The following is a 17,305-nucleotide window of genomic DNA, read 5'->3' on the forward strand; positions in this document are numbered from 1 at the left end:
GGTGCTGCTGCTGCGGGTGTTCCACTTTCTCTGAGCCGCTGGAAGGTTGTGGGGCAGAAAAATTGCAGAGCAAGCCTCAAGCATAGTTATTCCTTCCAGAACAAAGATGTGCGTTCCTTGGAGGGACCCGAGCTTTGCTGTTTGTGCATCAGCTCCTCCATTAAAGATCTGTGCCCATAAAGAAGAATGAAAGATTCTGTCTAAACGTGGGATGTTACTTGTCTGTGTCCTATGGGATGAAAATCAGGCAGGGACAGGAGTGCAGAGATGAGCAGCTCCAGGATGTTTTACTCCCTCCTGTTAAAGGCAAGGCACCTGTATCCTGCAAAACAAAACCCAGAGCAAACTGTGCCCACTGTGCCCATCCTCCACCACCAGGTCCACTCACCTCCTGCTACAAGGTGGGTGACACACTCCTCTGAGACAGAGCACATCAACACCAGCACGATTGCTCCTCTATACCTTGAGGCAGCAGATCCATCAAGCCGTTATTCCACATTCCCGATGCCCGGCTGGAAGGCTGCAGTGAGCAGAGCCAGAATTTAAAGGGAGACTTGGGAACTGCAAATTCAAGAGTTCACACCATTATTTTGCTTCCTGCGTCCCCATCCACGATGTCTCTTCTGCTGGTGCCTTCCTGCTACTCCCTCCAAATAAACGCAGCAGCAAAATGCCAGAACAAGGTGTTCGGGCAAGGGCAGAAGGAGCAAGCAAAGCCCCTTGGTTTTCCTCTGTGCCTTTTTTCCTGGACCTTAAAGGTTTCCCAGTGCATGTATTTATTCATCTGAAAACCTGAATTAACACCTACTCTTCTGTAGCATGAAATCCTTGCTTACAACAAGCATTTATTTGGCACCTCTTAGGATTTTACAAGGTGTAGAGGAGGCGCTTGATACCTCAGTAAGAGGAACTGAACACCTCATCTGCTGCGAAGTGCCACCTGAGTGACAGGACTAAGTGGTATGGGGGGGTCTCACGCATGGTCCCTGGTCCTCTGCCCATCCTCTGGATGAAGCAGGTCGGCAAAGCCACTGTGCTCTGCAGCGGAGCTTGTGCTGCTCCATTGGTCATACAGCCCATGGGGAACAGCGACCGACCCGACACACATCGAGTTAACCCCACCCGTGCCGGGTGAGTGATTGCTGCTGGCCACAGCAGGGGATTATCCCTGTATAACCTCGTTCCATGGCAGGAAAAGCCGTGAGCCAGCTGCGAGCTGCCCTTCCCTGGAGCAACGCACATCGGACGTGCAGGAGAAGGGAAGAATTCCACTGGGTTCAACAGCTGCTCAATGGATTTGTGCTGAGAAAAAGGCAAGTCACGTTTATCACTGAGTCAGGTGAATTAAACATTCACATATATTTGCTGGAAAAAAATTATATACATCTGTAGCAAGGCTCTGCCAAGTCTGAAAGATAAGCATCATCTAGTCACTAAATTAAAAAAATAAAAATCTGACTTTTAAATCTTTTTTTTCTCTTTTATCCATGTTCAAGAGCACAGACAGTTTATTTTGTTAGCACATTTGGTGAAGGATGTTATGTTTTGTGTGAGTAGCCATGAAAACCGGTGAGGATTTGGCATTTGGTTTTGGAAATGATGGAAAAGAAGAAGAAGCCACTTATGCCTTACAGTCTAAATAATCCACAGAGTATATCGGGTTGCGAAAGGGTCACAAAGCAGCAGTCAAAGAGAAGCCTGAACACCCAGAGACGTAGCATACATGTCTGATAAGGAAGAACAAGGTATAGAGCATGCTGGCTAATTAAATAAATGTCACTTTAAACCCTGTTCCTTACGCGTGTAACCCTGGGAAAACCATCCCATAACAAGAAATGGACTCTGAAGAGATTGCTGTATCCATTCACAGTAAGGCTTTGAAGATATATGAAGTTTTATAGCATTTGTATTTTAAGGATTTAGGGCAAGTACATGTTCTTCTACTGAATAAAAAGAAAGTTAGTACTTAAAAGGTTCAAAAATATATCAATTGTGATTATTTTTTTTTTACATAAATAAATTATATTGATTTTGGATTTAACAGCTGAAAAAACCCTTTCTGCTTCCACTGGAGGCAAAACTGAACAAAATGTTAGTTAAATAGAGATAGCAGCATTTCTAAGAAATCTGTCGATAGTGATACAGTATCTATGCTACAAGGACGTTATTAAATAGAACACATTTAATTATTGGGGGGGAGGGGTTGCATTATGATTGGTTACATACTTAAAAAAAAATCATCCAATCCAGAAAATTGGGAATAAATTCCGTGAAAATAGAAACCAAATGCTTTTTAGACCATGGGTAACAGACTTCTTTGAGATGCTAATTTTAACATGTACATAATTTATAATCCCAAATGTATAAAAGACAATGACAAAAAGCATCATAAATAAATAATGCAAACTGAAATAGTTATGTCAAAACATTTGGACCATCTGATAAATTAGCAAAACTGTAACAGAAAATAAGTAAAAAATACAGTAAATTGTGACAACCAAGTGTGGAACCGATTACTAGCACGCTCCCAACTCCCTCACCAGCCTGCCTTTCATCTCACGCTGCACCACCGCGGCTTTGTTTCAAGTCTCAAACCATGAGCTGCAAATAAGAACAAGCCCAAGTGAAAGAAGGATTAAACGAGGAGTGAGGGGGAAGGAGAAGTTGCTTGTGGCGGAGTCTCAGTACCCAGAGGTGCGAGGGGCTGACAGCATTAAAACCTGTCCGTTTAAAATGCAGACAAAATCATTTGCCAATGGAGGTGGGGGGGACTTGGGAATACTGTTCAACAGCAAACGGAATGGAAAGAAGCCAAGGTCATCTCTTCACAGTCTAACGCTAGAAAAGAAGAAACTCGAGCTACGGAAGTCTCGATGGTCCTTCTTAGAGGACTCCCCACAGAGGAAAGCTGGCCTACAGCCCGCTCCTTGTCTGCCGAAGGGACGTTGCTTCTAGGGTAAGGAGTGGGAAATATAAAAACCCAAAAAGCCTCAGTGTTCATATACGAGCATTAAAATCAGTGTGGCCTGTTCACGGCTGGAAAAAAAAAATACCTTTACAGCACTTCTAATGCCATAGATGAGAACTAACGCCATAGAGGAGAACTGAAGACGAGCAGAACGATGAAGAAACTGGTAGCTACAGGTACAGTAATCCCAAAAAAATCATGCAAGATGTGCAAAACCTTTCCAGCTCAAGCTGAAAAGTTCTTGTAGCTCTCGAGGAAAGGGCAACTAAACTCCACTTAATGCAAAACCAAACTTTGGTTTTAAAAAATACAGAAGAATGCCTAGGTCATTATTTTCACTCGCTGCAGTTTGTCTCCAAACCTTTGAGGTGGGGGGATGATAAAGAAATTAGATCACTACCAGTTATGCTTTTTTTTCCTTTCAAAGAAATGAATATATGCATTTTCAATCATTAGTTATATACTTCTGTCTATACTACTATTCTAGTAACCATGATAAAATAGGGAAATACTTTAAATCAAAAAATACACATTAGCACTTACTATAGCTGTGCTTTTTACCCCCAAATACAGGCTTTTTCGTTCAGTGTCGTTGTAGACAGAAATACCCTTGTCTGCGTGTAGACCAAGAGGTAAAGACTTTTCTTTTGCTCTTGATTTGTTTTTTGTTTTGCTGCTTTTTCTTCTCAAAGGAGTGAGCAATTCTGGGGGGAGAGGGGGGTGTGACCAAGTACTGGATTTGCTATCGTCGGCTGGGATGAACGACTGGAAAAACAGAATGAGAATTCGGTGCCTCCCATACTAGCTAGACAACACTGTTTATCTAATAAAGTGGCAAGACCCTGCAACTATTAACATGTAGTATGTCACCAGAGGTTTCTTTTTTCTGACAGGGAATTAGGTAGATAATATTACTCATGGAAACACAGGTTTATGAAGGCGGGGCGGGAGGGTAAGTAACAAAGAGTTTATGGGATAAGAAACTCACAAGCCACAATCTTTTTGTGTTTTTTTCATTGAGAAACAAAAAGTTCTAATTGGGATCGCGAGCCGCTTCGCGCTCCGGCTCCGCTGGTCCCTCCTGCTCCTTCTCTGCCGAGGATGGTGGTGTTTGCTCTGTACAGTTTTGACTGTTTGCAGCTTCCTTCTCCGGCAGTGGGACAGTCTCTGGCTCTGGGTTTGCCGACTCCCCTTTCGCTTTCTTTCTCTTCCGCTTCTGGCTTTCCAGGTTGGCTGCCTCCGAGTGCCTGGTCTGCTGTATGCCGGGCAGCGCCATGCCGATGCCAGGGGAAAGAAACATCGAGGGATAGATCAGTCCAGGAGACATCCCTGGGATAAGGAACGGGTTAAAAGCTACAGGACTACTGGTAGTTATTGCAGATTCTGTCTGATTAGAAAACGAACTAGGACCAGGCTTCTCTTCCGTGAGAGTTTCTTTTTTCACATCCTGGCTACTCGGTTTATCCTCAGTAGCTTTCTCTGCGTTGGCTGTACCACTTTTCGTTGTGCTTGTTAACGAAGTCGGAGCAGTTGCAGTACAAGTAGTTGTCATGGGGGGGTTGAGGAGTCCTCCAACGCCAAACATCTGGGGCACGGTAGCCATGCCCGGCAGCATCATGGGCAACATACTCAGGGTGCTTTTCACGTCCTCGCTGGCAGGCACTGCTGCAAATCCAGCAGGAAAGCCAACCAGCCCAGTCAGGGGGATCCCTTGCATGTTTCTCATGTTCTGAAGTCCTACCAGATCCATCCCAGCAATCAGTCCGTTCATGAACAATGGTCCCATTCCAGAGGAAGAATCTGCTACCACGCCAGGGCCTTTAATGAGGTCGCTTCGGGGCCTTCTCCCCCTGCGGCGGGGCCCCGTGTCCCGGAGCACGGGCTCGGTCAGGATGCGATTGAACTTGCTTTCCGGCAAGTAGCCCTGAGAACGAAACACACACAACAGAAAACACCTGATGGTTATTATGGCATCAGAGGAAGCCTGTCTTTTCTGTGCTTGCATCTGCACCCCAGATGGTGTCAGCACAGAAGTATTTGCCTACATGATATGGAATTTGAGAGGCACGCACAACTTTTCCCCAAGGGATGCTGCAAAACCCCCTCACTCTGCCCTGGCGTGATACTGCAGCATTAAAGAGCACAGGGAGGAAAGAAGGAAGCACATTTGTACCCTGTATTTTCACCTGAGCCCTCAGCATCAGCTGCTCACAGCACGAGAAGCGCCGGGGCAGCTTAGCTCCCTTCCCAGCTTTAATCAGGGCTTCAGCAACAGGTCAACAATCGTGTCTTTAAGATGTGAAGGGCCAAATTTTCAATGCTCTGCAGGACAGCAAAGCTGCATGGGATGACACGCAGAGAGGGGACATGCTGTCTGAGGAGGTCCCAGCCAGAGCCTTGCTGAGACACCAGGAAGGTTCTTCTGAGCATTTGGATACGGAAGCAAAACCCAGCGGCCGCAACCGGGCGAGACTGTCCAGTTACACAGAGCAGCTTAAAACTCCATTTTCAACATTCTTGTCACACACATTTAGACATTTCCCTTTGTAGCTCCCTCGAGTATCAACACTGCCACCATTTCCCATAATGGATTTAGGTAGGAAAAGTATTTCCCATTGACACCTGCAGTGCAGAGCCTTGCATCGGATGACCCTGCAGGCTGCACAGCTACTGCCCACAGAGGGAGAATCTTCTGCTCTGCTCCTTCTGGCACATGGGAGAACCTGCATGGGGCCACCACTGTGCCTGGGCTCCGTGGGGCAACCGACCCCACACTCCCACCTGCCCAAGCACGCGGAGCAGCCGGATGTCCCTCCACATGCATGTGCCAGGACGGATGCGCACTCGCCAGAAGCAAAGTGCTGATGGGGCTCAGGGGTGCAAACACTCACGGGCATGCAGCGGGTGCCCGGAGCAGTGGCCAGGCACACAGCTATTCCTGTCAGCAAACAGACCATTCCCTGTGAATGAAGGTGAGGAAGAGCTGCCAGCTCGCACAGGTCTGGCTGCCTGGATGTGGAGCTGTTCCCTGGGGAGCGGGACAGACCATGTCAAATCTCCAGCGCTAATTAAAAGCGAATTTGAGAGCAGTACAAACCTCTAAGCCAATTGATTCCCCCTCCAGCCCCCTGCAAGGGCATCACACAAACCACGGCAGCCACAAAAACAGGGAACAGGCGAGAGGGACCACAGGGAACAGTCTGGGTAAGGCCAGCCCGCAGGGTGGGGAAGGGAGATCCTGCAGCAGCCATGTGCCAGAGGGGACAGCTCTCCTCTTCCTCCTCTGCCACACACCGGGGCAGGGACTGGTGTGACAAACAGGATGAATGAACATGGCGAGGCTCATCTCCATCCTGCCCCTTTCCCTGCCAGTGCCTGAGCCTTCAGGCCTGGTGAGCAGGCCCAGGGCTGCACAGGCAGTTTGCAGGAGCTGGTGAAAAGCCTTTGCTGAGGGTAGTAGTTTTGAAAATTTGACCCATGAGAATGTGTTTTGTCCACTCCCTGACATCCAGCACCCGAGGTGCACTACTGCTCCTGGCGCATTCCTATTGCTAAGCATCCCGAGGCCTTCTGGACAGTCACCCTGTGGTGCTGAGCCCCGTTCCCAGGGTGCTGAGCCCCTGCTCTCCTCCATCCCCTGGCCACGCTGTTGAGCTGTGGCACGTACCCAACCTCCCTCTCTGCCACACAAGTGCTCCCAGTGCTGCCGGCCCTGCAGCTCTCCCCTCCCAGCTCCCAGATCCTCACTGGAGAAAGGTTGTGGGGATGGGGAGGGGAAAGAAAAGATGACATGATACAGATTTCTCCAAAAGCTCTAACTTACTGAAAGCTTAACAATGTCAGCCCAGTCAGCTGCAACAGCATACTCCAAGTTTGCATCAAGCCACCTTGGCAATTCCTTCAATGCTGGTGCCGTGGCTCCCCCTAACTATAAAACACAGCAGAAGGATGACCTCTATTGCAGAAAGAGTTATGTAAAATAATACAAGAAATATGATTACACTTCTCCTAGCTCCTTGCTTTGGGCTGCAATTTGGCTGGGGCAGAGGCTCTTCCCTTGCTACACATCTTTGCAGGACTCAGTATGCGCCTGCTGCCTCCAGACACAGTGTTCAAGGGAGAAAGGGCAAGTTCAGCCTCTGTGGCCCGTCCCATCGCTCTCCCCATGAACAAGTGATGGAGGTAGAGCTTCTCTAAAAGCCACACTCAGAGCCAGACAAACCCACCCATTCACCCAGGCCTCCAATGGCCACTGTGGGTGTAACAGAGGGGAACACAGACATGGCTCAAACAGCCTCTTTCTGCCTCACTCTTTAGTTTGGGGTTTAGATGTGATTAACGTCACATCTCCTTCTGACCTAGTGCAGTCCTGGGTGCGTTTAACAACTGAATTTGGGTGGAAAGTATCCCTGAACATCCCTTCTCATTCAGAGAGGTGAGCATCAGTGCAGTGGGGATTAAACGGCAGACAAGAAAATCCACGTTCTCTGCTCAGTAAGCAAGAAAAAGCCCTTCAAACCCTCCACTTCCTGCATGTGCAGCCCTTGGGTGGGTATTGGTGTGCTCTGCCTGCCCCTCGTAAGGAGGAACAAACCAAATATCTTTGCATGGCAATATTACAATTTGTGGCCTACTGCAGTGAATCCAAGGGGAACAATCCAATCTGGAACAGGAAGCACCAGCCAGGGCTGTGCTTTTGATGGCTCTAAAGCCAAAGGCTGAATTCTTTGCCACTGTGGGGTCTGCGTACCTTGGCAAGGGTGAACGCTCAAGACTTCCCTTTACAAAGTCACTTATTTTTCAGGTCTCTGTCCCCTTGGGCACACACGTGTCACAGGATAGTGTAGATCAGTGACGTGTTCGTCCCATCCATAGGCTCCTCTGGATTAAATCTCCCCCAGGTGAGCTCAGGGTGTGCTGAGCATTTCAAGATACCAAGGGCAGAGCACAGAACAGGCCTTCGCTTACCCGCCGTCCGGTACCCTTATGTACCACAGGCACCCGCTCCTCTCCCGAGAGTGAGCTAATGTCCAATTTGCTGGGGTCCTTGCAGCGTTGCCTCCTCTGCTTGGGCTTGTCTGAAAAACTCTGGAGTGCAAACAAGACAACGTTAATGAGACTGGATGGCTTAATGAGCCTGGACGGCCACAAGCCCTGCAGGACTGCAGCATGGATGAGCTCCCGAGGGACAGAGGGTCCCTGCAGCCTTGGGCAGGAGCAACATGATTGGCACAGGCTGGTCTTTGCCACAGGGCCAGCTCCTAAATGAGCACTATTGAATTTTGTACCTATAAAGGGTTTTTTGTGTAGCCCACTTGGACTGCTCCAGCCCTTTCTAATTCCTCTCCAATCCTACAACTGACAATTGATATACGTGCATCTGTAAACAGGGCACTAACTATAGCTAGGAAAGAAAGAGAGAACAGGTCTGTGTGTGCCATCTCGTGTCAATCTGATATAGCTACCTGCTTCTTATCAGCTCATATGTGCTTTGTTTTGCTCCTATTTCAGCTGTTCCCACAGCAGAGAGGCTGCACCATGTTTCTTTGGACCACATATTTCCAGGACCACAACATACAGGGTTACAACTAAGTTGTTGCACACCCACTGCCTACACCAAGTCCCGGCATCACCATGCCTGCAGGAATGAGGCATTATAATGAACTACTGCAGCCTCTGATTCCTGAGAGTCAAAGAAAAGCCCCCGAGAATGGTCTGTCCTTCAACAAGCTGAGCTGCTGCAGTACCCCAAAGCAGCTTCCAATCAACCCTACCCGGAGAGAGGACACCCACCCTGATGGGGACCTCCTGCAGGGCACTAGGGGCTTGCTGAGGACAAGAGGTTCACCAGTGGCACAGCCAGACTGGATGAGCTCCAGTAAGCCCCCTTGGAAGGCAAAAATGATGGAAAGACACCACCATTTGACTCCTTGCAGTGCTCCTGGGAGTCTGGCCTTGAGCACAGAGCCGCATGTGTCTCCAGACTTTGAAAAGCAAAGGCCATCCTGCCCCAGCTAACACTGGGCTCCTCATCTCTTATCTCTTAATGAGCTCCAAACCACTACAGGCTTGCCTACACACCAAGCTCCAGGGAATCCCTGCCTCAGGCACACCATCCTCCCAGACCAAGATGCAGAGTCTTTTATGTATTACTACAGTTCTTCCCATTCTGTTTTACAGCCTGTACTCTGCCTACCACATGGTCTGAAAGGCTAAATAAGCTGAAACCTGCAGCAAACCGACCTGTGAAACCAAGAGGTGGATGCTTATGAAACAGTAAGAAGAATCAAGACTTTGCACCCCACGTTTTAACAGCACCCACATCCACACAGCCTTTGCAGCCAGCAACACAGCCACTCAGTCCAGTGTTTTATGTGAAGAGGTTTCCTTTCGTCTGGGAACCTTATTTAATACAACAGCACTGCCTTAAATGACCCCAGGGCAGAGGGAGCAACACCGACAGATCTTGAGCATCCCAAATCCCTCTTGCTATTTCTCTCCCCATGCTTGGCACTTCTGGAAGACACTGGGCTAATTGTGTACTGGGTAGATGGATGAACTGGAGGTGAGAACGGACCTTGAGGCAGGAGAATGCAGCTCAGCAAGTGTCTTTCACTGCAGTACAGTCCTGCAGCCAGCCCTAATGAACACCACGAGCTGTGTGGTTTTGAGACACTTCACCGAAGCCCTGAACTTAAGACAGCCACAGAAGAGCTAACACACAGGGCAGCACACAAGACAGACACACACACACGTGACACCAAGGGCCACCCTTACTGTGCCAAAGCTGGGAACTTCGAGTGTGTAGTCGGACTGCTGACGGAGCCAGTCGAGGAGACTCTTATTCGGGACAGCCTTCTCTGCTTGGCTGCCTGCAGCTGGGACTGGCTGTGGAGTTGAGGTAGCAGCAACCGGCCCATCGGGGAGGGGACTGTTCTGAGGGGGCTGCGGCTGGTCTTCCTGAACATCCTGGTGTGGAGGGAAGAGCAGAGGGAGCCCATCAGCAGCATGTGGTGATACATGCGCACCCAATAAGCAAAGATCTGCTCCCATCACACAGATTAATCAACATATTCCCCAGTGCCTGTTCCTTAAATCACCACCCACCGCATTACATTAGTGCTCAGTCCCCAGCACTGGTGGCATGGAGGGCAGAGAGAGCTGGGAGATGCTTCTGAACTCACCTCAAAACACCCTCATCACCAGGAGGACCAATTTCCCCCTAGATTACTCCTAAAAGTGGTCTAGAGGGACTGGTCTTGCCCCTAGAGCCCCATTCTTCTTTGAGTGGATCCCAGGGTAGAATGAGAAAGGGTACAGCAGGCTCTTAGCCATAGGTCCAATGCAGTCAAAGACCCTTCCTAATGTTCTCTAACTCTAGACTCCCCCTGAGGTGGGGCAGCTGCTTTTGATAACGCTCAGCGGGACTCAAACACTCCAGAGTGCTGCAAGCCAGAAGGAAAACTTCCCTTCCTCCCTGAAGTACTATCCACTCCTTCCTGCTCCAGCACAAGCCAAGCTGTCCTGGAGGAGGTCCTGCACTGTTGTGGGCAACAGAGCTTGTAGGGGAGAACTGGACCACGAGACAAATCATGCTGACTCCACATGTGAGGGGGAGCATCAACTCACCTGCAGCCTGGTTGGAAGAGGCCTCTCCTTCAAGAAGATGAGGTCCATCCCTTCTACATTTTTTCTCCTGCCCCGTCTCCTCCTCATGGCAGCATCGTCTCTCCGGAGGCTGCCATTCACAATCTGTCCCGTGACAGGATGGATTAACCCTGCCTGGAGGATGCCAGACAAGTCCATGCCCAGGGAGCCCTGAAGGGTGTTCACAGTCCCCAGTTTGGGCATGTTTGTGTTCAGGGGGAAAGGAGAGGAGTTCCCCGGGGACCCATCAGAGGCTCTGGACAAGTCCACTGCTGTGTCACGCCAGCCATTCAGCACAATGGGTGGATGAACATGGGTTGCTGCCAGCTGCTCCAAGCTCCTCTGTTTGGCATCTCTCTCCATCTCAAATTCATAGGGCCTCCTGTGCTTCCGCTCATCCTTTGCAAAGGCAGGGGTCAGGAAACCTTCCTGTGTGTATCAAAGCCACAGAGAGGGTTACAACTGCTCATGTGCAGCCCTGGGAGCACAGCTCTTAAATCACTGAGTTAATGGTCAGGCTTTTCTGCCTTTATAGGAACCCTGAAGGATGCTTTTTCCCTGGGCACATCAAACCTCTCTTTCCCCGTGTGGGGATGGAGCAGGAGCCCCCTCACACACACTTTGATCCCCCAAGGTGTTGTAACCCTGGGTGCTACGCAGCTGCTGGGCAGCCAGGCTGAGTTCCAGACCAGCAGCTTCTCTCTTCATTGTGTCCAACAGCGAGAGGACATGAGAGCTGGTGACTGATGGGACAGTGCCTTTTTGTGCACCCGTTGTTTTGGGACATCAGGGCAGTGTCTCTTTTTCCCCCTGACCATGCTGGGGGCTCTGGCACTGACTCTGGAAGCACTTCTACAGCTGCAGAACAGCTGCCTTCCCAGGAGGGAAGCAGGGCTCACGGGGGGCTGAGAGCACCAGGAGCTCATCAGGAGCCCTCAGTGAAGGAGACCAAGTGGCTCAATCCATGTGCTATACACCACAAGTGGCACCAAGAGGCAGTAAAAACCCAGATCCCTCTTGGGAAACTCTTGAGCACTTCTAGGCAATTCTTCACCCCAGAGTCCCAAACCTGTCCCTGCCCGAGGGGCCCCCCTCACCTTTTGTACCTGTGAGATTAACACCCCGTTATTGAAGCTGGGGTCAGAGGGTTCTGACTCGGCAAAGCTGTTCCTGCTGCTGGTGTTGCTGGCAACTGCTGGAGCTGTCAGCAGGGTTGGTGTCTCAAACTGCTGGCTGGAGGAAGGCCACTTGCCCTTCAGGATGGCATGGCAGATGTTGTCAATGCGGTTGATGATCACACGGTCCTGCAAACAGAATTGGATGGTGACAGGCTGGGATCTGAATGACTGACTCAGGGTTAAAGACAAACTCAGCTGATGTGACCTCAGCCTGGCAGCAAACTGCTTTGGGGCAGGCATGTCTCAAATGGGTGCTTGGAAAGAGTATCCCAGTTAGAGCATCCATGGGGAGCCACGTGTGGAGGACCAGGAGGCAGAGCTGGGGCTGTGTGAGCCACTGCTGGTCAGTACCACACAGTAACACTTGCAACAAACACAGTGTTAATTTTAAACTCACTTTAGGCCACTCAGAGAAGGAGTAAAGTGTCTTCTCCTGCAACAGCTGGGCTATGGTTGGTGCCCGGGCATCCTGAAGGTCATCGATCTCCCTGGGCAGGACAGAGGAAGAATTCTTGGTCTCTTCCTCCATGTACTTCTCTGAACCATCTGAGGAAGCAACAGAGAACAGAACCCATCACAGTCCTGCTTCTCTTGCCCTTTCAAGGCGAGAGCAACTCCTCACACCTTCCCACCCCAGCGCTCAACTGGCTCCACAAGGGTCCCTTTCCCTAGCCAGGCTCCAAGAAATGCAGCAGCCCTGGGTCATGGCAGGCAGCCCACACTGCTCGGGAAGGGCCAGAATTCCCCTGGGCTGCTTACAAGGCACCGGCCTGTGCCAGGAAGGGAAGGGTGTCCTGCCTTCCATGGGATGCTCACGGCAGAGGGGCAGCTGGGGCTAATGGTGGGTGGGTGGTTCTGGCAAACGCAGCCACCAGCCCTTTGTTCCCCAATCACACCAGCCAGAGCGAGCCCCCGGGGGCTCAGCACCCCAAGGCTGTGGCTCTGCAGTGGACAGCAGGTCCCTCCCACCCCAGAGGTGACTGATAAACAGAGGGAGCTCTCAGGACCATACCTTGACTCTGGCTGCTGCTGGCTTTCTCCCCCTCATCTCTGTTCTCACGCTCTTCTTGCTTCACCCCCTGGGGATCGTGGTGCAGGGCCTCTCTGCAGCCTGTCTGCCCCTCAGCTCTTCGGCCCCAGGCCTCCCGCCCAGCACGGGGGGGCTCTGCCCCTGGGACCCCCAGCATTGGTGCAGGCAGGCTGAAAGCCTGGCCATGACTCTGTCCTGGTGAGTGCTGCAGGGTATTCTCCTCATCCAAGCCATGGTCCTCCCTGCCCCCTGGCCCAGGCTCCCCCAGCCCTTCGGGTGTCCCCAGCCCCAGGGACTCTCTCTCGCCATTCACATCTGGGCAAGTGTCCTCGGGTGTGCGGAGGCCAGAGCTCTGCTCCTCACCCCCCAGTTCATTGGCCTCGGGGTCACAGCCAGCCCTGGTCCTGGGAGTACTCAAGATTTCTACAGCATCTGCTGCTGTCTCAGAGTTATCATCATCCTCTTCTTCCTCCTCATCTTCCTCGCTGTGGCTCTGACTTGGCCCTGACTTTGTCTCCGTTCCTTTCTCCTGCAGCAGATTGATGAACCTCTGCTCAGGAGGAACCTTGATTTCATAGTTATGAAGAGTGGGACTGTAGAGCCCCATGCTTATGACCCCTTCCATGGCAGTGTGCTCAGGCAGCACTGGTGCAGGGCTGGTGAGGTCTCCCTTCCGCTGCAAGGCTTCACAGAGCTCTGCTGGGACACTCTGTGAAGGGTCGCTTTCAGGGGTAGAAGGTGAAGGCTCAACTTCCTCATTCTGACTGTCCATTCGGTCACAGCCCACTTGCAAACCCTCTAGGAAAGGAGTCTCTCTCATGGCATCTACATCGCAGCTGGACGGATCCTCGTCCCCCTCCAGCTTGCCCTCAGAGAGTTTAGCAACGCTGATTCCAACATCTGGGCAACTTGGGCTGTCTCGAGCAAGGGAGCTTTGCTCACTGTTACAGGCCTTCTCGTCATACATCATGCACACCAACGAGTCTGGCAAAGAGCTCTCATCATAGTTAATGGACATGATGTCCTGAACTTTAGACATGAACGTTTCACAGTTTGCATCCGGTGGACTGCCCCCAGCCTGGGACACAGTGTTGTCTACAGCTTCCAGCTTGATCTGACTCTCGGCTTCATTCTCCAGGGATTCACAAGTCCGGTCCACCTGGCTGTACAGAGGGGAACTGTAGAGTTTGGAGTTAGTCTGGTAAAGGCAGCACAGGGTTTCTGGGGCTGGGAGCCCCGTTCTCTTATTCTGGGCATAGTTCCTGTATGCATCTAAAAAAGACAGCTGGGGGTCATTCATGATGTAGTAGTCGGTGCGATTCAGGCCGTGCTTGGCGGTGCCGATGAGCAGGTCCCGGTCGTGTTTGCCACACTCCCACCACACGGGCAGGTAGAGGCTGGGCCGGCACAGCTTGAGCCGCTCGTGGAGCTGTGGACACTTGAGCACTTGCTCACGCACCTTCCGCAGCAGCTCGATGCGATAGAGGGTCCTGGCAGCACGTTCCTCTGTGATGGGCTCCACGTAGATGTCAGGGTCTGGGGGACCTACACCAGGGATAGAGAAGCCAAGGCCCTGTTATACACATCGATGAGAGTTAGTCAGAGCAAGGTGAGTGCTTGTAGTTGAGGCTTCTTTTCCCAGTCTCAGCACCTCCCATTCATTTGCCACCAAATGGACATGTGGGTGTAAACTGCCTCGACTTTAGCAGCTGGACCAAGAGCAGCACTCAACTGGAGTTTGTCATCTTGGATAAAATCAGTTGAGATTTCATGGGAGAGGTTCGTGAGACCTGTGGAGCCCCCATGGAGCCCACAGGGCTGCTCTACCTTCCCACTGCGCTGAGGAGATGGTAAGTGGTGGTGATAAGGCAGCCAGAAATGCACACAGCTTCTGCAAGCCCACAACCCCGCCTGGCATCTCACTCCTCCAACTGTCCCTGAAACTCCTCCCTTGCTCTCCTGCTCCCTAAGAGCAGTGGGACCATTTCTGACCTATGACTATGTGTACCTACCGTTACCTCTCCACAGGCCATGCAGTTCCCACTCACCATCCTCTTTCCACAGTGGGAGACCACAGACATTCTTGCACATGGCCACGAAGCTGTAGAAGTACTTCTCCAGGCTTTCATCTGTCTTCTTCTCCAGTCGAGAGATGGCTCGGAACTGAGCCCAGTCAAAGATCTTTTTCTCCTGGTCATAGATAACCCCAAAGGAGGAGACGGTGCGGTAGAAATCTGCCTGCTCCCTCCTGGTCCACCTGTGGGGCAGGGAGGAGACATGAACACCACTGAGACGTTCTGGTCCCAGCATGGGCAAGACACCAGGCACAGAGGCTCAGAGGACTATCTAGTTACTGCCCACCAGTTTTGGGGGAGCTGCCAGGAGAAGCACACTGGGGAGATCACCACAACCTGAGATCCTCTGCCTTACTGTGCATAGCAGGGAGGAGCAAAGGCCACAGGCCCTCTGCTGAAACAGCCTCTTGGCTCAGTGTTGAAAAAACAAACACTCTTAGCTGTTTGAGAAGACACTCAGTGCAGCTCCTGGCTGTGCTGCTGATAGGGAGCAGGCTCCAGCAGCTTCTGTGGAGACACAAACCTATCTCCACTACTTGACTCCTGCCACGCTGAGCTGTCTCACCACCTTCATGGAAAAGCCAACTCTGTACCAGGAACTAGAAAGGAAGGTCCTGCAGACACAGCTCTCATCCAGCCTCTTCCAGAGGGAAACTGGGACTGAGGTTCATTGCCATAAAGGCCCCAGTAACAAACACCATCCACACACCCTGCTGATCCCTGCGGACTCCTGGGTGCCAGGGGTGGATGCCATCCCCTCCCCACTGAAGGAAAGCAGCCATGGAGATCGGGGTTTCAGTTACAGATGTTAGAGCACAACTTTCACTCCGGTTTGGACCCTCCGGGCTTTCACCTCGTGGGGATCACTCCAAGGAATGATTCAGGACAGAGATGGTGAAGAGCATCCTGGGGCAAACGCAGCCCCAGGCAAACAGAGTGCAGAGAAACAGGTCACAGAGAACAGACCAGGGTGCAAACTGCAGGGCGAGTGCAGAAGCAGGTCATGGCAGGGAAAGGTGAGTGCCAGGAGAGTCCCACCATCTTTTCACTTACTGGGATGCAAACAGAATGAGAGCACACCACAACCAGGATATGCCATTGGGCTCCCAAGGCCATGAACACAAGCCTAATGCAGTGGTGTGAGAGACATGAAGGTCAGAAAGGCTGCACAGAGGCTGTGACAGTGCTTGTGTGTCACCCCTCTGCCATGGTGTGTCCCAAGTGCACAACCCTGCTCAGCAGCACCTGCTCTGCAGGGACTGGAGTCAATCCCTGGCCCAGCAGATGCTGGGTTTGACCCTGGAGAGCTGTCCCCTTGCTTCTTTTCACCATGTCACCAGCACTATGGAGGGTGCTCCCCTGCTGGGCTGTCTGCTGGAGCCATGAGGCTCCCTTGTGCCTGGGAGCAGCATTCCCTGCCCAGCAAGGACCCCCATGCCAGCCACGGTGACAGGTACCTGGGGGCAAGGATTTCAACTGGCTTCTATCAGCTTTGGAAAGGACATTCTGCCGTGTTACCTTTTCTGCATTTCTTTGTTCACAGAGTCCATCTCGGAGGCTCTCCGGAACATCTCGTCCTGCAGCCAGTATCCATGGTTACCAGGCATGAGCATCTCGGCACGCGGAGGCAGCTCTTTGCGGTTGCAGCGCTGGTAGACGGTGACGAGCCTCCGCAGTCTGGCTGTGAGAGCAGATGAGACAGGCCAGCAGGATCTGTCTGAGTCGGAGCCATCCTGGGCTTCAAACATCAGCAAGGACATTAGTATTTAATGCACACTCAAAGCTAGGGGTTCCTGCATCCCTCCAGCCCAGCTCTGAGAGCTCCCTCCTGCCTTTGCCCTCCTACAGTGGATGCCAGGGATCACAGTTATGACTGGGGGGCTGTGGTGACCATCCCAGGGCCTCTGCACCCCAAAAGCTTCTGGCTCACAGCCTCATCATATCTCAGCTTCCTTCAGAGAGGCAGAGATCACAGTAGGAATGACAGCTCCAGGATAGGCTGTGCATGGGAGAGGACTGCAGATCCCTGCTCAGCAGCGGAGCCAGTCAGCCCATGACATCTGCCAGCACTGCCCACTGCAGAGACCAGCATGCTCATCTCATGCAGGCAACTGCATGGACAAGGGCAAGCTAATGGCTTTGGGTCACCCCTCGCTGCCTTTGCCTGGGAACACCTTTTCAGGACCCTGGCTGCCCTGCCACAGGGCCCATCTCTGGGTCACACATGACTTTGCTGACAGGCGCCTGCCCAGGTTACGCTATCTCACTCACTACCACTAACACAGAGCAGCGTGTCCCCAAGCCAGCAATGCCTGTCTCAGCGCCCCGGCTGTGCCGTGCCAGCCCTGGGAAGCCACACACGATGCTGCAGGAGACACGGCCTCACCTGCCGCTGGCTCCTACCGCG

The 17,305-nt window shown here is 51.8% G+C and overlaps 1 protein-coding gene across 1 annotated transcript in view; it reads right to left on the reverse strand.

The window, feature by feature from the left end:
• Positions 1-3,636: 3,636 nt before the first annotated feature.
• CHD6 (chromodomain helicase DNA binding protein 6) overlaps positions 3,637-17,305 on the reverse strand; it is a 43,863-nt gene continuing 30,194 nt past the window's right edge. Inside the window, exons 27-36 of the mRNA XM_010020467.1 lie at positions 17,277-17,279; positions 16,417-16,636; positions 14,872-15,080; positions 12,806-14,368; positions 12,191-12,339; positions 11,713-11,919; positions 10,598-11,044; positions 9,746-9,937; positions 7,937-8,056; positions 3,637-4,892 (exon numbers count right to left, since the gene is read on the reverse strand). Coding sequence (XP_010018769.1) covers positions 4,002-4,892; positions 7,937-8,056; positions 9,746-9,937; positions 10,598-11,044; positions 11,713-11,919; positions 12,191-12,339; positions 12,806-14,368; positions 14,872-15,080; positions 16,417-16,636; positions 17,277-17,279 — 4,001 coding nt within the window. The 3' untranslated portion in view covers positions 3,637-4,001. The remainder of the gene's footprint in view (positions 4,893-7,936; positions 8,057-9,745; positions 9,938-10,597; positions 11,045-11,712; positions 11,920-12,190; positions 12,340-12,805; positions 14,369-14,871; positions 15,081-16,416; positions 16,637-17,276; positions 17,280-17,305) is intronic.

This window comes from Nestor notabilis, unplaced genomic scaffold, assembly GCF_000696875.1.
Source record: "Nestor notabilis isolate BGI_N333 unplaced genomic scaffold, ASM69687v1 scaffold17910, whole genome shotgun sequence".
Classification (NCBI taxonomy): Eukaryota; Metazoa; Chordata; class Aves; order Psittaciformes; family Psittacidae; genus Nestor; species Nestor notabilis.